Source organism: Callorhinchus milii, unplaced genomic scaffold, assembly GCF_018977255.1.
Source record: "Callorhinchus milii isolate IMCB2004 unplaced genomic scaffold, IMCB_Cmil_1.0 Scaffold1, whole genome shotgun sequence".
NCBI classification, from domain to species: domain Eukaryota; kingdom Metazoa; phylum Chordata; class Chondrichthyes; order Chimaeriformes; family Callorhinchidae; genus Callorhinchus; species Callorhinchus milii.
Genome location: NW_024704742.1, coordinates 94,239,187 through 94,259,236, shown reverse-complemented (window position 1 = coordinate 94,259,236; position 20,050 = coordinate 94,239,187). Strand labels below are relative to the sequence as shown.

Here is a 20,050-nt window from a genome sequence, read left to right as displayed (position 1 = left end):
GCATGGAAAATATTTTATACCAGGTGTTTTTAGGAATGCTTTTCTGTATCCAATCTGGGATTACTTCTGGTTTTATTGGCATAAATACGAAATGCTCTGGAACTCAGATAAATTTGCGATTGACAGTAACCCTTTCTCTGCGCCCTGGAATCCCATGACTTCCAATTTACAAGTACAGCGTTCTGGAGCCCAACCAACATCAGCCTAAATCTGACCTCCAATAAAAAAAAATCAATGTGCCTAATTCTGCACTGGAATAAGTTTCAGGGTGAAGGTGTGTTTCACGTCAGTACCAACTCTTGAGGCAGCAATGTGTAAATTCTTTGGGGATTTTGCTGTCAAATTAACCCTCACAGCAGTCTCCATATTTTAATGTGTTCAAGATGTGCTTCCCTTACCCTCAACCACCCTCCTTCCTGCTCTCACTCGTGGAGAGGCCCTGCAGAAAACTAGTAGCAGAAACTGGCTCCACTCAATCCACTATTATAGATTTGATCGATGAGCGCAGATATTAGGGACTGTAGACAAGTTAACATAAGGAAACCCAAATACAATAAACTGTGTGAAGTGTGATTTGTGATTTAAACGGCCACACAACACAGTTTTAATCTGATGTTTTTTTCTACACAGGTGTTAAGAAATAAAAATAATAGCTGCTGCCTGCACACAAATAGAAGATCCAGCATTGGGTTTCAAAATCCTTTTTAAACGTGATAAAAGTTGGGGAATACGACAGTGACACTGTTTACCTATAAACGCGCTTGGAGCCAATTGCTTACATACTCTTAAGACACAATGTCAACTCTAGACCCCAATAAAGACGACCTTCCTCTCATGGCCAACACCAATTACATGTTAGTCAGGCACTATGTGTTAGACGTTGCACTGAACTTCGACAAGAAGGTCTTCAGTGGGACCGCAGTCCTTTTCTTGGAGGCCAGGAGACTGCGTGAGAAGGTACCTGACGCATCAGAAGTAGGTCGGTGCTGTGAGTCGCGGAGAATAGTTGAAGCTGAGCCACCTGGATCTCTGTGCGATGCTGCCTCAAGTGCTGCTGCTGCTGCTTGTGCATCTGCAGATAAGACGAGCAATTTGCCTACCCATAGCGCTGGAAGAGTTACTGATATTAATAGCTGTCACCATGGCAACGATGAGTGGGCTAGTGGGATTTCTGGAACGAGGGAGCGCTGCAGCGATGGGGAGGATTTTGTGTTGGTGCTGGATTGTTGCGATCTCGTGGTGAGAAAGGTGGAAGAAGTGGATGTCACAGCTGTGGCAGGTACCGAGAAACTGATTGCCGAGGCAAGAGACGGCAGCTATTGTCCGAGACGTCAAGGTGATCCCAGAAATGACATTGTGCACAAAATTATAAGTTTAGCAGCAGAACGCTGGCGAGAGCAGCATCACTACTATCTCCAGGGCAGCCATGCACCCGGCTGCGGAGAACTCCAGTTCCACACAGACATGTGGTGCCTGAAAATCAGGAAACCGGGAATACAAACTCCTGAAGATTTCCCTCACGCATTGAAAATCTGGTATGAAACCAAGGCAGACGGTGCTTCAGTGAGATGGACCCAGGACCAAAGTTACAGGTTAGTTACTTTGAATGCTTGGTGGTTTCACGAGTATTAATTTGTGACGTGTGGAACAGATAAGATGCATCGGTTGATTGGGTGTCGATGCAAGACTTGGACTCTTCTAAAAAAAATAGAGCTGGTTTGTGTGAAAGAGGACTTGTGAATGATGATTTGAAAAATTAATTAGGGCATTTCCTTCCTGCTCAGCACATTGCCAATGCTCTTATGTCATTATGATTCAATGGAGCAATAACCTTGTTAATTCCTTAAGTTACTCAAACATGTTTGTTAGGTTTGGATGTCAGGTATTTTGTGCAGAGTGTACAATGATTTTGGTTATATTCGTAATATGTAACCTAATGCAGACTGCCCACATTAGTGTTCACGTGATAATTTTATTTGGTTGGCCTAAAACACCTTTACAAGTTTCATTTGTATAGTAGTTTTTTGGAAGCAACAATAACAACAAATGTACATATAGATAGTGTTGTTCACTTCGAGAGAATGTCCCAAGGCTCTGGACAGGCCAAAGTTTGCAACAACAACAACAATTAGCATTTTTATAGCACCTACACATTGGGAGGGCATCCCAAGCGCTGGACAGTGAAGGGTTTGCACCCGAGTTAGATGTTGGAATTGCGAGGCGTGGGGGGCAAGGGGGTGGAGGTGGGAAGATGACCAAAAGCATCGTCAAAGAGAAAGATCTTGCACCTGAGCTGGAGGAATAGTAATTATTTTGCAAATAACATTAGTTGAGAGCGTTTACTTCTAACTGAAATACCCGCTTAATACATTTTATTCAAATTTAGATTTGCTTATTATTTACTCCATCTTTTTATGCAGGGATGCTGAATATGTTTTTTTTACCAATAATGCACAATTGTTTTATCAGTGCGCAGTAATGTAGGGCAATGCGACAAGAAGCCTTTGTGCTTTTTCAGCAATCAAAGGCTTATTGATACATAAGCGTGGGCAGAAAACGTTTGTAAATCCTTTCATTCAGGGTCTGAACTGGATATTGTGTCAATATTGTAAAAATATTGTAAATATCTTAAGTATTGGTGCAACTCAGACTATGATTGTTACATTCTGGAAAATTTGGGTGAATGTGACACTGGCGATATTCATACAGCACTGTTTATTCAATAATAATTGTCCATCCATCTAATCACAAGGAAAGGAAAGAAATCTCAACAGTCAACCCACTTAACAATATATATTCTGTGAAGCACTTTGGGACGTCTCAACAACGTGATAAAGCACTATATCAAATGCAAGTATTATTACTACAGGTAGCTGATAATATGTATGCCCAAGCCCAGCTGTATGTCTGACCTGTGATAGATAATAAAATTGCACTTGAATATTGGAAGTGAATCTGACAGAAATTTTGAGGCTGACTGACTTGGTGCTCAGTCACATAACGTACTGAATCAGGACAGAATCAGGTTAATTTAAAAATATTCACACTGCCCTATTTTCCTGCCCTCATGGGGCAGGTTGATTGCTAAGGTGCGGAGCAAAGTAGGGTAAAGATATTGTGGTTACCTGATTGGAAAGATTGCAGAATCTGTTGATGAACTGATTATTCGGACCTTTTCAAGTAATCACGAAGAGATTTGCTTGGCTGCGCTGGGTGTGATGCAGCTCTTTTCTTGTTAATAGCCAGTGAGTGTTGCCTGCTGCATGTTACATGAGCGCTAAGAGAAAAATGACGTGTGACATTCCACATAAAAAGCACCAAGCAATAGCAGTATTTTATGATCTTTTCCGGGGGGAGGTTTCACCCGTCATCACCCTCATTTTAAAAAATAATCGTAAAGCATGACTACGATTAACATTCTTTTGTCCATTCCTGTTGAATTTGAGATTTTTTTTGTTCAAACCCTGTGTTTGCTGTTAGGGGTTACCAGCTTGAGCAGGTGGCTGAGGCTCAGGGTGTGAGAGAGTGGAAACTGTTGTAAACTGAAGGCTGCTTCAACGAGAGCAGCATCTGTGTGTTTATTCAGTTCTCGCACATCAGGCTCGGTAAACTTGCCTCTCCAACTACTTGCTTATGTAATCAGTATTATTTAACAAAATAAATGAGAGGATGTTTAAATTTAATGACAGTTATTCGTAAAACAGTTTGATTTTTTTTAAGAGGGGGTCCTGATAGCAAGCCTTCAAATGAGTCGTCGTTCATAAATGTAGTATTTAAAGTAGGTGTTGCAATGGCCTTGTTTCTTTTTTGAGGGTTGTCGGTGTTTACCTTTGCCTTTGGAAACATCGGCTTTTTTTTCTGTGCGCAATTGGCTGCCGCGTCTCTCCCACAAAATATAGAGTCAATTCTGTTTACGGTATATTCTATGAAGCGCTTTAAGACGTGTCAACCACGTGATAAGGTGCTATATCAAATGCAAGGTTATTATTATTATTTTTATTATTTTCCCTCTCTTCTTCATTTATCTCTAATCAACTATTGCCAGTTGGTGAGGGTAGCCGTATTGAAAGCAGGTAGTGCTGGTGTATGTGTGTGAGGAAGGGCAGACAAATCAGATGATGGATGATGTGCATTTCTTTACTGAAGAATAATACACTACCCAGGCTGTTGATGACGTTAAATAAAATAAGATGACACCCTACCTCTGTTCTAGAGACCTTGGATTGCATTTGATTGGCTCCAAAGCTACACTACATCTAAATTGGTTATTTGCACTCATCAGAAATCTCTGTCAGGTACATCACAGCAGGACTAATGTATTCCACCCCCCCCCCCCCCCCCACTCCCCCATCTACTGCTGTATCTCAATGAGGCTTAGCAGGTAAGTGTTACAGTGCTCTTGTTTCAAATCATGCAGATTCAAGGTTGGATCTCTGGTTTTGCTCAGTTTCAGATGCCAGCAGAAAAATAAATTATGCATTGTAGCCCCAACGGAGAGAGCATTCTCTACATTAAATATTTTCACACCTGCCATTGTTGTGGGCTCTGTGAGATGATTGAAGGTATGTAAGGAAGAAAAAAACTTGCATTTTCATAGCGTCAAGAGACAGGAGAGGTAGTGAAAGAAAGATGTTCAGCTTATCAGTCTAGATGCAATTCCAGTTCCTATCCTAGAGGTGAGAAGAAAGTGTGCTAACCTAATATCCTTTCTCCTCTTACAATTGTTAAGTATTTTAATCATTGTACCAGGATGATACCAGGGATGTGTGGTTAGGGATGTGGAATGCCCTCTCATGAGTTGTTGTTGAATCAAACACCATATTAGCTTTCAAAAAGGAACTAGATAAATATCTAAAAAGAAGTCAGCTCCAGGGATATGGGGAAAGGGCAGGTAAATGGCACTGAAAAGAATTGCTTTTAAAGAAGCCGACAGATATATGATGGATCTTGCTCATTTTATTTTACAACAAAGGGTTTAACATTATCTCTCTTTCAAAATAAATCTGAAACTTTGGCATCAGAGTTTAGATATAACAAGGGTAAGTAGAGGAATTGTTTTGTTGTAACATTAATGGAGGATAGATTATTATAGAATACTTCTGCTTCTGAACTGTGCTTCATCTTCCTTCATATCTTGGTTCAAATGGGGACCTCATCATTCTCTGGGAGAAATTGGTATTGGTATTGGTATGGTATTGCCCAAGGTAGAGCAAAGATTTCTTTATGTAACCTCAACAGTTGGCCTGAAATTTTACCTAATCTAACCAGTAAGACCATTTTGTCCGAAAATTTAAGGTTGTGCAGAATTGTGGAAAATATGTCATTCCAGTCTGGATTTTAAGAACTGCAGAAAACTGTAGTTCTCCATTTTTTTTATTCTCAAGATTAAATTTTTAGGACAAAAAGGCTTTAACCAGCCATGTTTAGGTGGGATTTCAAGTCTAGTGTGCCTTGCCTTATTATTATAACAATAATAATCCTTGCATTTGATATAACATCTTATCATGTCTTCGAGATGTTTCAAAACGCTTCTCAGAATATACTGTAAAGTATATTTCGTGGGCGAAACATGAAAGCCAATTGCTCACAGCGGTGTCCCACAAACAATCATGGATTGAGTGACCATATTTTTTTTAAGGGATTATTACCCCCGAAAAGGGATCCGCCAATCGACTAACAACTGGGTAGGTAAACAGAGGTGTGTGGAGTAAGGAAACTTGCCTAATCTTTCGCTTTGCCCGGGAATGGAACCCAGGTCCTCTCGCTTGCGAGGCGAGTGGTCTAAACCTAAGCTACAGTACTCCGTTCCAATGCTAGTGGTGCATTGGGATTTGAATTTGCATTCTTGCTCTCCCACACAGGCTTCTCCTGACTGGCGGAGTGATTGCCACAGTATCGTTTGCTCGTCTTTCCTTCCAACCTGTGAGTCATTCAATCCACTGGAACGCAAATAATGAAGCCCAGTCACAATTCTTGCAAAACACATGGAAATTGAGCAACAGTTTAAAAAAAATTAACAATTCTCTATAGATTTTAGTGCTTCATCATGTCGAGTACCAGACCAGTGGACTTTTTATTTCCCTTTCTAATGTAACTCAGCAGGAAAATGTGGACAGCTTTTGGATAAACCTACTTCCTTTCTTGTAATAGCTGTGCTCAATTTTTCCAGATGATTATGCCCTCTGTAAATGCCCTCAATAATGGGCAGGGTGAAATCTTAGGCAAGTTTTATTACTCCAGACGCCTCTTTTTACCCAGCAGTAAATAGGAACCCAGTTGTCAGTCGATTTGCGGATCGTGGTAATAATTCCTCAAAAAAAAATTGTAAGTCAATCCATAACTGTTGTGGGACATTGCTGTGTTTCACACACAAAATACACAGTCAATCCACTTTACAATATATTCTGTGAAGTGTTTTAAGACATCTCAACGATGTGAGAAGGCCTATATAAAATGCAAGGATAATTATTATAATATAATTTTTTATATTATATTATATTAACCTGTTTTGCCATGACCAATTCCTACTCCTAGCTTTTGTGGAGCTAGAGAGCAGTTTATGAGTTGACGCTTGCAAATGAAGTGCATGAAATTCAACCTTGCACTTCTCCACGGTCAGTGTGTGGAGCAAAGGGGCAAAGTCTAGTGGAATAGCGATTCTACATCAAGTCAGAAATGGGTGAGGTGGGGGTGGGGGGGAGAGGAAATGATACTGACTCAAATAAGCACGATCTTAAATCACTGTCCTGAGGTCTAATACCAGTGGAATGGGCAAGATAGGCTGATTTCTCTCCTCCTATGTTGAAAATGTCCATGTTTTTATGCAGTTCAGCAGTTTGAGTCAATCAGCAAATTCCTTAGTTCTATTTTTCTAAGTGTGGAACACGAGCGAAACTTAGAAGAATTAAGTGGAAAACGTCAGTTTTACATGTCAACCATGGAGCACATAAAACCACAAGAACATCTAGAAATGAAGGCAAAGCACTTGGTGCAGACATGGAAATGCTAGAAAGAAGAGCTGCAGTTATATATTATGCAAGTTTCCTTAATCCACACGCCGATGTTTATCTGGCAGTAAGTAGGAGCCCGGTTGTTAGTCGATTGCCGGATCACTTTCTGGGGGTAATGGATCAAGAGAGGGACTTCAGGTGTAGAATGTTGGAACAGAGAGACCTGGGGTTTCATATAAGTAAATCTTTGAAGGTGGCAGGACAGGGAGATAAAGCTGTTAAAGCAAACGGGATACTAGGCTTTATAAAAATAGGGGTATAGAATACAAAAGTCAGGAAGTTATGACAAACCTTTATAAAACACTGGTTAGGCCTCAGTTAGAGACCGTGTTCAGTTCTGGACTCCACACTTTAGGAAGGATGTCAAGGCATTGGAGAGGGTGCAAAGGAGATTTACCAGGATGGTACCAGGAATGAGGGACTTCAGTTATCAGGAGAGTCTAGAGAAGCTACGATTATTCTCCTTGGAGCAGAGAAGGTTAAGAGGAGACTTAATCGAGATTTGCAAAATTATGAGGGGATCCGATAGGGTGAACAAGGAGAAATTATTTCCACTGGCGGGTGGGTCGGTAACCCGAGGACACCGATTTTAAAATAGTCGCTAAAAGAAACATAGAGGCGGTGAGGAGAAATTTTTTCACACAGCGAGTTGTTCGGATCTGGAATGCATTGCCTGAAAGGGTGGTGGAAGCCGATTCGATAACAACGTTTAAGAGAGAAGTAGGTAATTTGGGGAGGACAAGTTTGCAGGGCTATGGGGAGAGAACGGGGGAGTGGGATTGATTTGGATAGCTCTTTGCAAAGAGCCGACACAGACACAATGGACCAAATGGCCTCTTTCTGCGCTATCTAATTCTATGATTCTATGATGAAATACAAGAATTATTATTATTATATATGGAACTTGCTGTTGGTATCAGAGATGAGGTAATTAAATGCTTTTGTACATAATAAACATTTGGTGCAGAAAGTTATTAAGTTATTAAATGCTACAGAGTTCATGAGAGTCACAAAGAACATACTACAGCAAAAGCAATGCACGCATGTGATAGTCCAAGGAAAATCATAAACAGTTGATAATTGAAAACTATTTTTATCCACAACCTGGAGAGATCTCACTAAAGGCAAGACTTAGTGATGCACATGAGGCATAAGTAAAACTTAAGGTCACGCAGTATGATCTTGGTAATACAGCCACGATCAGGCCATTGGTCAAGTCAAGCAGCTTGCGATCCTTTATTTAGTTCTGAATTATGGCAGAGCCTTCAATTATCTGTTGTATTGGAGAGGACCAGGTGGGTAATTACATGCAAGTGTTCTGCGAGCATATTACAGTCATTTAAAGACTTGGTGGGTGGAACAAAGCCAAAGTATGGAAGTGGGACGGAAGTGAAGAAAGGTGTCAGCTCACATTTGCATAATATTTTATTATTAGAACTTCAAATAATAAAGCAGCTTAACTGTTTATAACTACCTACAAAGTACTGATTAAACGCATCATTTGAGACAAAAGATCATTATAAACCCTTTTGTAACCAAACATTCAATATTGCATAGTTTTTTGCATTTGTTAAATTCGGTTATAATAATAAACCTTGCATTTGTTATGGCGTATCTCATGTTGGGTGTCTGACCCATGTGAAAGCCCATCTCCGTGCTCAAAGAGTATCCAAAGCAGAGTGAGAATTCCACATACGCTTTCCAGCAGCACGTATAAAATTTCCCTGTCACTGCAATACTCTCACCTTGGAGAAATGCACCCCAGAGGACAACCACTAGTTGGTCATTTGATAGCAAAGGTAGGTTTTAAATTAGAGGCCAATGCTTTGCCATTGCTGTGTCAGACTAAAATAAATTATATTTTTCTTTAGACGAAAACCTTTCTGGTATTTTGTGTTAATTTACGATGTATTTGTTTTTAAATTGCAGGCCATGTGTGTATACAGTAGGATCGCCTATAAACAACAGAGCTCTCTTTCCTTGCCAGGAGCCACCAGTAGCTATGGCAACCTGGCAGGCCTCAGTTTGGGCCCCGAAAGATTCTGTGGTTTTAATGAGCGGTGAAAATTGTGCTGAACCCCATCACGGTGAAGGTAAGAGAACTCGCCAAGATGTTGTACACATGAGGACAGTAGCATTGAGGGCTCTGAGGGGAAAAAATGTGTTGAATAATATATAAATGTTGCACGTCTTCCACCCCCTCCTCATCACTATTGGTGGCCGAGCCTTCAATCACTACACCTCCAGACTCCAGAACTCCCTGTCTGTACCCCTCGGCCTCGCCCCCCCCCCCCCCCCATCTGTCCTTAAATCCCACCATGAAATCTACCATTGTTTAACCGCGCCTTTGGTCATCTCTCTCTTCCCCCTTCTCCTTTGCTTGGCGTCCGACCCCAGTATTGTGAAGCACTTCGAGTCATGACCCTACATGAGGGAACAGTATAAATGCAAGTTGTAAGTGAACAAGTCAACAAAATACAACCATCAGCTTTGAAATTTAATGTTTCTTTTCTTACATTGTCAACTCACTGTAATTGTCAATGAATCAAATCAGTACTGGCAACCCTTTCTACACCTAATCCAACCTCCCCTCCCCTGCCCCGGGATGATTATACAGTTTGTTTTTTCTTTTAGTTTTCTCTTTTTGCCTCTTCCCCACAAACTCCCCCCCTCCTATTTTAGTAATGAGATAGTGTGCAGCATTTTATTTAATTGACTGCCAGGAGAAATGAATATAACAACAACTTACATTTGTATAGTGCCCTTCGGGTAGGGTAATGTCTTGGAGCGCTTTTTAGAGGTGGTAGGGACTCCTATACTTGACTTCACCTCAGGCTAATCGGCGAGGGGTTTCTGTTTCTGATTCTTATCAGCTGAGCCCGGCTTTAAAGGGCTCACTTGTTCAGGGGATGAGGACAGTGTTAGGCTTGGCTGTGATATATGCAGTTCTGCAGTATTCACCAACCCCCCCCTATGGTTACCTAGCCTGGCACTGTTTATCGCCTTGGCTCATACGCAGAGGAATAGCCACCTGGCTGAGCTACTGAAGGACAGATAGCATCTCTAGAAATAAACACAGCAAGCACCTGCCCATTAAGAAGCGAAGGAAATAAATTACGGGTCCATCCAGTTAAAGATGTTGCTTGTTTCACCTCATCTGCCTCGGCATCAAAGAAAGACAGATGGGTAGAAAGTACATAAAGGGCGAAAATCGACAAGAATGTAGAGACAGTGATGGGGGGGAAGGATGGTAGGGTTGGGTGTTCTGGAGGGATGAAGTCGGATGGGCTGTAGGACCTTCTTTATCCAGTAAATGGAGAAAAATCCCAAAGTAAGTAAAGTAATTAAAATGCAATCAAACCACAAATTAGTGTAGTGGCTGAGCATGTTTGCACTGCCACCTTGTGGCAGGAGGTGGAGCTGCATGTTCTATTTTTGCACATAGTGTTTGGATTAAAATGTGGTACAGTATTCCTGAACACATGAGCCTATTCGATCATTCGGGCGATACACTTGACAGTAGCTGTAAATGCATCATCAGACCAGCAATAACTGTAAAGGACCACAGTGAACGATACCAGAGGTCTTGTTGGTCGGTGTGACACATTCCTGGTTACTGGCAGCAGTTGCTGTTTGCAACTTTGAATTGCTAATTACTGTACGAATCCAGATAGAGAACACTGCATTTTCAATACCAATGTCCTCACAATGGATTTTGTTTATCCGCAGATGGCAGGATGTTGTCATATAAATTTATAAAGCCAAAACCTGCCATTCTCTCTCACCTAGTCCTATGGAATAGCTGGCACATTAGAACTGAATTTGAATATATATTTTTCCCTTGTTGGAAATCTTCAGGAACCAAATGCGCGGAAGCAGCCTCTTTACTTTCAATATAATGACTATATTTTTATTATACTTTTACTTTTACTGTATTTTCGAGTTATTAAATAAAAGGATTATAATTATTATAAATAGAATGAAAGTGTTAACAAAGTTGGTAGCGCTCTTGCCTCTAAGTCTAAAGTTTATGCCTCACATCAGGACTTTGAACTGATATACTGTGCTCTTCTAGGTTGACATTTCAGTACAGTGTTGGGCGAATGCTGCTTTGTTAGAGGTATCGTTCTACAAACGCGACGTTAAGCTGAAGTCCCATCCGGCGGTTTATGCAGATGTTAAAGACTCTTCCCATTCAGCTCCTGTTAACCCTGCAGGTCGAAGCCCTCATGGATAGGATGGTCCCTTAATTGGATAAACAGCAGGAAAGCTCGCCAGACAGTACTTTCAGTCAAGCTATGTGGTTTTAGCTGGTTATATCCCAACAATAACCCAACGCACACTCTGGGGTCCCCAAGCCTTGGTTATTGTCAACCTGTGCCTAATACTTTCTGGAATTGGATTAGCAGGATTCATCTCTCCAGGAAGATAGTGTGGATTCCATTCCAATAAACTTCCCTGAAATTTCCACGTATAGATGGGATGCACGGAATTCTGTTTGGTTTGGATACACATAAGCTTGGTAATGGGTTTCTGCGTGCGTCAGGCTGACCAAAAAAAAGCATAAACTTGACAATTCTTAAAGAACAAGTTTGCAACTATGACTTAATGTAGAATAAATTGACACAGGAACTTTACAAATTGAATGAAATAGATCAGGATTCACTGCGAGGGTTGCTGTAAAAGCTTTCAAATGCGATTAGACAAGGTAATTTTGTCTCATCAACACCAAAATTGCATCAGGACTGATGACGAATGTTTTGCGTGATCTGATTATGGCTCAAGAGATGCTCTAATACAGTAAATGCTTATAATGGGATAATGATAGGTCAAGGGATATTGATCTGAATTTACTGGAATGGTCAAAGTCTGTGTCGTTTGAAAGCTTTTCAATTCTGTATGTATTCTTATTTATGTTTGCAAGTCAAATAAATACTAGAGAAAACATATGCAATGCACTAGCCTCTTCCCTGTTGCACATCATGATTAAGCTATGAAAGCTAATTGGCGGTCTGATGATGCCCCACATTGAAGAACAACCCATCACCCCAAAATATTAGGACATGGGTTTGTACTTGTGATTCCTCACACAAACTGAGCTCTTGACCTTAATCGTGGGACTCAGTTAAAGGCACCAAATGAAAGGTAGGCATGAGCATACAGGAAAATGAAAGGTGAGTCACTAGGACCATTCTTATGCACCTAATAACAACCATTATATGATCACCTGACTGCCTCCTTTGGGTGGAGAAGTCTCTTTCCATTGAACTATTTTTTACCGCTAAACTGAGCATGTGTTATAACCATTTATAACCTTGGAGCTTCTCAGAAATCTTGCATTGAAATTGAATGCTTTTAACAAAATAAATAAGAAAAAAAGCACGATTAACTCTGTGAGAGCTGCAAAGTCGAAGAAGAACAATTGGGTATTTTGTTTCAGAGAACATTGTGCATTTATGAAACATCTTCCTAACTTTACTACTTCTAGCTGTAGGATGCTGCAAGGTGCAACTGTGCTTCCTTTTTGTCCCCACCATCCTCCTCTCCTGAAAAAACAACAAAATGACATTTGTATAACGCCTTTCACGTCGGGAGGACGTCCCAAGGCGCTGGACAGTCAGTGTTTCGGACCCGAGCTGGGGCTTGGGATTGGGGAGGGTGGAGGGCAAGGGGGAAGCGGGGTGAAGGAAAGCATGGTCAGAAACTAGGGTCTTGAGATGGGTCTTGAAGGAGGCAAGGGAGGGAGCGAGGCGAAGGGACTGTGGATGGAGTTCCAGAGGGTGGAGCAGAGTGGCAGAAGGGCCACCTGTCAATGTTGGGGCGGGCGAGGCCAGGGATGTGAAGCAGGACAGAGTCTGCTGAGCAGAGGGTGCGGGCAGGTTGTTAGGCGTTTAGGAGGTCACAGAGGTAGGTGGGAGCAACTTGACTTATACTTTGTTTTACTGGAATACGTATCCTTGGGTGCCAGACATATTTGACAATTGGTCCTGGAAGGCTATTGCACTTCTGAAACCATATCTGATTTCTTTCCCCGCTCTAACCCAGGAATACTGAGACTGTAACATCCTAACTGCTGCTTCAGTAAGATTGGCTAACTCAGCATAGCCAGATTAGAATCTGTGAGCATCTGATCTGCATAACCAATGCTGCACTGTTGCCTTTATTTACATAGGTCAATCGGGATCTGTGTTTTGAAACACTAAATAATGCAGTTGAATAACACAACTAAATTAATGCAATTTTGTTGTCATTGCTGTTAAATTAAGCACTCTGAGACACTGCCCTGCATGAAGGATTCTATATAAATATAAGTTGTTGAAAATTTGAGGTCAACGGAAATCATTTCTTATGTTTAAAGTGAAAAGGCTTCAAAGAAATTCAAAATTTACCTTTGAACATTTTCTTCAGATCCACTGGTTTCAATATTTCTGGAACCAATGCCTTGAATAATGGCTGATGTCATCATTGGAATAGAGGTTTTGAAGAGTCTGTCAGTATTCCTGATATTTTGAAGAAGCTAATTTAATATTTATAGATATAGTTATTAACGTTAAAGATACCTTTCTCTTGAAGTTGGGTACATGAATCTAGCCATGGAAATGGAGATGAAAGCCTCTTTTTTGTCCGAAAGGTTTTCCTAATAAACTATTACATCAAGATTCCATTTATAGAGCGCCTTTCACGTCGGGAGGACGTCCCAATGAAATTAAATGAAATAAGTTATAAAAAACGTCTAAAATTGGGTACGATTTGTGGTTATCTCTATGTGAGGATAACTTATATTTTAAACGCAAAAGCAACTGAACTGTCTTGTTACAGTAATAAGGAGGAGCTCTGCGTGATATCTGCCCTGTGCTATATAGCGGTTCTAGGCTTGTTTGATGGAGTCACTGTGAAGTAGCAAAATATTCCCTCCTTCCTTAGTACTGCCACAAGTCACCTTGATGAGTGGAAATATACACACATGCAGAGCACTTTAATGAGGTGTCTTTGTTTTCTTTTCATCTTTCTCAGCTTGTCACTTTTAGAGCCCTCTTCCTTATTATCTTCTGTCGCTGTGCTTCCTTTCCACGCGGAAAGTCAAGATGGTTTGAACTGTGAATATAGATTTAAATTCCTGAAAATGCCATTTCAATTACCCATCAGCAGGAGATGCTCTTCCATATGACAAGACATCTCTACTATTTTTCAGGTTCATTGAGACTGTAGATGCCAGGTTCAAACTGCACCATATAGTGGCTGGCAAAGGAATCATTTTTCCCTTTCCTTTCTTTCCTTCCGTGAGGACAAGTCATTTCAGTCTAAGATTCTGACTCGTGGTGTTCTTGTTAAGCGCGGAGTGCTTTACTGTTATTGCATTGTTAAAGTGCATCCATGTCCTACACCTATTACACTCTCAAAAGCAAGAGTCTGTTGTCAAACTGTACATAACGATTGAAATCTATAACCATTCTGCCGCTTCTGTTACCCAGAGCAAGATAATAATAATAATAATCATTGCATTTGATAGAGCGCCTTATTACGTCATTGGACGTCTCAAAGAGCTTCACACAATATATTGTAAAGTGTATTCTGTGGCCGAAATGCGGCAGCCAATTGCGCACAAATCTTTTGATATTAAGATTAGAATCAGTGTGTTTGTTAATTCTGCAATCTTTTTGGGTCCTGACTTTAGGTTCCTTATTGACTGTTATTAAAATATTCATTATAAAGCCATTAATAATTTCAATTTAGATGAGGTCTGTATTTTGGTTTTGGCATTGTGTTTATCCTTACCGAATGTTCTGCAACTTTCCGACATGAATTCACTGATGTTTTCCAGGTAGTGGCATGCTACTTAGTTGTTTCCTTATTGACTGCTATTAAAATATTCATGTAAAGCACAATAACATTTTCAGACATGGCTTCAAATAATCCTGTAGCTATCAATTAGTACATTGCACAAATGGGGAAATGATACTCAGTTTGTAGCAGCAGTGCATGTCCAGGCGACATTTTCTCTCTTACTGAGGCCACGCCACCTGGCTATACCTTCCATCATGCCCTGCGACCCAACAGTAGTGGCCGGTGGTGTGGCCCTCATCTCCAGGTCCTCACTGGGTCTATCCTCTTACTCCTCTGGATCCTTCTCCTCATTTGATCACCTCACTCTCTACCATCCCTCCAATCTCTCCTTAAAAATCCTTCTCATCTATCGACCTCCCCACCCCCGCTTTCCTCTCTGACATCCCCACCCTCCTGTCTTCCCTCTGTGTCTGTTCTGAACTCTTCATCATCTTGGGAAACTTTAATCTCCACTTCACCCCTTTTTGCTCCACATCTGCTGACTTCTCCTCTCTCCTCTCCTCACCTCTCCCTCCACATCAACTGCATCACTCACATCCATGGCCACCCGATAGATCTGGTTATAACCCAGGGCCTTACCATCTCTGATGTCACCATCACTGACAAAGACAATTCAGATCACTATTTCATCTCCCTTTACTCCTCCATCCCCCTCCCTGCCACCTACCCCACGTGCATCTCCTATTGCCTCTGGAGAAAAATCCCCCTCCATGCCCTCTCCGCTGCCCTGGAGGCATCTGAACTCCTACTCTCTGGCCTTCCTCCTGCAATGATCTACCCTCCTTGATCACCCTTCTAAACAACTCCCTCTCAGCTATTCTCGACCCTCTTGCCCCCGTCATCTCCCGTACCAATGCCCCTGGTACACCAGCTGCTTCCCCTCCCTCAAATTTCAGGTTCGCTCCACCGAATGCACCTGGCCCAAATCCAAATTAACAGTTCACCGTGGGATCTAGCAGAACTGCATCAAGACCTACCTCTCTGCCCTCGTCTCAGCTAAGTCATCCTTTTATTGCAAAATCATCTTCGAAGCTAAGGACAACCCCAAACTCCTCTTTTCTACCATAAACCAACTCCTCCGTCCACCCTCCCATCCTCTGCCATCCTCTCCTCCAACACCAAATGCGAAGAAATGATGGATTTTCTCGAGTCCAAAGTTGAGGGGATCTGCTCTGCTCTTCCAGCACCCTGTCCCCACCTCCCACTCCCCTTCCAGCTCCCCCACCCCTCCCTCCACACTTTTGACCCTGTCTCTGCCTCTTCGCTCACCTCCATCATTTCCCATATGAAACCCACCATCTGCTCCCTAACCCTCTCCTCACCTCCCAACTCCACCTCCTTGCCCCCCTACTAACAGACTTTGCTAACTTCTCCCTGTCCATGGCACCGTACCCTTCCCCCTAAAGACAACCATCATCATCCCTACCCTCAAAAAACCTTCCCTTGACCCATCTCTGCTCTCCAACTACCGCCCAATTTCAAACCTCCTTTTGTATCAAAGGTTGTGGAATGAGTCATCGCTTCCCAGCTTCGCTATTTCCTCTTTCAGCATTCCCTCCAGGTACCCCTCCAATCTGCGTTTCTGGCTGCACAGAGCACAGAGACAGCTCTGTTCAAAGTGACAAAAGACATTCTGTCCACCTGTGGTCAGAGCCCTCTGTCTCCTCGCCCTTCTCCACCTCTCAGTCATTATCGATACTGTTGATCACTCTATTCTTCTCCACCGCCTCTCCTCTCACTTCCACCTCAATGGTTCTGTTCTTACCTGGTTCCAATCCTACCTTCCCACCGTCTGCACTTCGTGGCCACCAACGGCTCCTCCTCTAGTCCCCGAATTGTCACGTGTGGCGTCCCTCAGGGCTCTGTCCTCAGCCCCTTCCTCTTCAATCTATACATGTTCTTGCTCGGTGATGTCATCCGCAGGTATGGAGTCAATTTCCACATGTATACAGTTGACACCCAACTCTTATCTCACCGAAATCCAACTCTACCTCGCCGCCTCTACCCTTGACTCCAGGACACTTGATGTCCTGGCTAATTTTCAGTCTAACATCAAGTCCTGGACGAGAGCCAACTTCCTCCAGCTCAGTGTTGACAAGACAGAGCTGTCCTACTTGGCTTCCTGCAGTGCCTCCTTACCTCAGCCACTGACACTATTACCATTCATGGCTGCACTCTTCACCTCACCGAGCCAATCCGAAACCTTGGTGTCCTTTTCGAGCGTTAGCTATCCTAAAAATCCCACATTCGTGCCATGACCCGTACCGCCTTTCCACACCTCTGCAATATTGCCCGACTCTGCCACTGCCTCTCACCACAAGCCACCGAGACCCTGATCCACACTTTCATTACGTCCTGGCTTGACTACGCCAACTACCTGCTCGGTGGACTTCCCAACACTTCCCTCCACAAGCTGCACATTATTCAGAACTCTACAGCTCGTGTCTTCTGTCGCACCAGGTTCCGGGAACCTATCACCCCTGTTCTTGTCCGGCTTCACTGGCTCCCCATTCCTCAGAGAATTGAGTACAAAACCCTTGTTCTTACCTTCAAGGCCCACCATGGTCTTGCTCCCCCGACCTCTCCGACTCATAACCGCATATCAGCCTGTCCGTTCCCTCTGCTCGGTGGATACCGGCCTGCTTCAGGTTCCCTGCACTTCCCTCCTCACCATTGGTCATCCAGCATTCAACATCTTTGGCCCCACATTCTGGACCTCTATCCCGCAATCCCTCCACCTCACCCCCTCTCTTGCCTCCTTCAAGTCCCGTCTGAAGACCTTCCTCTTTGATTATGCCTTCGGCCACCCTCCCACCCCCCTGCCCTCCTCCCCTTCTGACCCCAACTCCCAACTCGGGGTCAAAACCCCTGATTGTCCTGCGCCCTGGGATGTCTTTCTGACGTGAAGGATGCTGTACAAGCGTAGTTTGTTGTTGTTGTATTGTTGTTTCATCGATCGTGAGCTTTCCCATTAAGTTTTCCATTTCTTACTCTGGAGCCAAACTTCTCTTAATTTCTCTTCTCCACACCACCCCCAAGTTCTCTGTTAATATTTAGCTGTAAAGTACCTATGTGAAATGAGTTTACACAGTGTTAGCTTGCTCTCCACTGAACCACACTCACAACTGTCTCTAATTCAGCACCATTAATTTGACTGCAAAGGTCCACAAAGATGGGCGATGTGGACAATGGAAAATATCACACTGGTGCCATTGAATCAGACATTTACAGCAAAGATAGAGGCTATTTGGCCCATTGATTTTGACCAGTTCTCAGAGCATGGTGTTCATTCAATCCCACTGCCTTCCCTTATCCCTGTACCCCTTCAAGCCTCTATCCTTCAGATTCTTGTCTACTTCTCTCTTGAAATCCATCTGCTTCCAGCATTTTACCTGGCAAGGCAATCTACATCCTAACAACTCTGAATGAAAGAGAATCACCTGAACTCTATTTTCACTCTTCTTGTGACTATCCTATAACTATGTTGTCTAGTTCCCCTACTAGTGGCAATAGCATCTCCCTATTTACCTTGGCAAAATCCATCATAATGATGTACATCTCTCAGATCCCCTTTCAACCTTCTCTGCTCCCATGAAAATATTTCTCCAATCTCTCCTCATAACTAAAGTCCCTCATGCCTGGTATCATTTTCTTGTAAAGAATTACAAGATAGAGTATCTTTTGTTTTAATTTAGGCAGAGTAAATGGAGCTTTAATATGCAGCTAACATCTGACTTACAAGACTCTGTGTGCCCGAAATGAGAAAGTGTTCCATTTTCAGCACTAATATTCCTCGCATTGATCCATTAAAAATTCATCAAAAAACATTTTGAAACCCAGTGTATTAATTCTTTCCCTTTTTGAGAAATGGATTTATGGATGGAGATAAGTAGCTCCATCTGCTGCTTTATAAACTTACAGTGGATTACATTCAATTAATGATATTTAAGTGCACTTCAATGGAAAAAAATGAAAGAATATTCAAATACACCTCAGTAGAAATTGAGACATTTTAAGATCCTGTCTGAATGCTTTCCTGCCATTGCTGAAATGGAAGAAAATCAGATTAGTAAATGTAATAAAAAGGGTCAAAAGCACTGTTAGATAATAAGGAATATAGAAAATGTTCTATAGCACTACAGTTTAACATCCTAATCTGGTAATGAAATTGCAGTTATCTTGTTCACGTGACCAGATTTTGCATGCTTCATTTGCAGTCTGTTTTTAAGGAAATAGGTGAGAGTTTTCAACAGTTCAGACTTAAAAAGGCAAAATCTGTTTTGGTTATAAAATGAAAAACATAATATTCTTTATTGTTGTATTTGGTTTGTCAGAGTACTACATGTAGATACTTATTCTGTAGGAATATTCCAGTATACGTCTTCAATGTATCATTTTTTAAGAATATAAATTGTTTCCTGGTTAGCAGTGCGAAGCAAACTACTGAACATCTGTGAATAACTAAACCAGGAAAAATCATACTTGCACGATGAAAGAATCACGGAAGAGCATTATATTTTGTTTACAAATCCATAGCTGCTGGATATAAATATAACAACAATACTAAATTACATTTGTAGAGTGCCTTTCACATTAGGAGGGGATCCCAAAGCGCTGGATAGTCAAAGACGTGCACCCAAGCTAGGGGCTGGGATCAGGAGGGGTGGAGAGTAGGGAGGGTGGGGGTAGGAGGGTGACCATAGGCATAGTCGAAGAAGAAGGTCTTGAGATGGGCCTTGAAGGAGGCCTGGAGGGGGTGAGAAGAAGGGACTGTGGGATGGAGTTCCAAATGGTGAGGGCAGAAAGGCTGAAGGCCCGACCTGCCAATGGTGGAGCAGACCAATGGCGGGAATTGTCAGGAGTTGCAGGCCACAGAGGTAGGGAAGAGCAAGTTTGTGCTTTGAAAGTGAGGACAAGGATTTTGAACTCGATCTTGTGGGGGAACAGGGAGCCAGTGAAGCCCCAATGCTGTAACTGCTGAAAGCTTAACTTATAAGATTCTTATTCAAAAGCAACAAAGAAATGCAATTTTTCCAAGATACACTATTATTGTATGGATGTGAGGAATTCTTTACAAAAACTATTACAACAAACCAAAATATGGTTTGTACAGACCCTCTCTTCCTGGAAGAGTGTGTTTGGCATAAAAAGGTCTCAGTTTCTAATCTTGTGTGTGAATCCCACTGCCATTATTC

The 20,050-nt window shown here is 42.2% G+C and overlaps 1 protein-coding gene across 2 annotated transcripts in view; it reads left to right on the top strand.

Moving 5' to 3' along the window:
- The first annotated feature begins 645 nt into the window (after positions 1 to 645).
- The window catches only part of aopep (aminopeptidase O (putative)), a 198,632-nt gene continuing 179,227 nt past the window's right edge, over positions 646 to 20,050 (top strand). For both annotated transcript variants that reach the window (XM_007899975.2, XM_007899978.2), the window contains exons 1-2: positions 646 to 1,592; positions 8,940 to 9,103. In XM_007899975.2, coding sequence (XP_007898166.2) covers positions 796 to 1,592; positions 8,940 to 9,103 — 961 coding nt within the window. In that variant the 5' untranslated portion in view covers positions 646 to 795. The remainder of the gene's footprint in view (positions 1,593 to 8,939; positions 9,104 to 20,050) is intronic.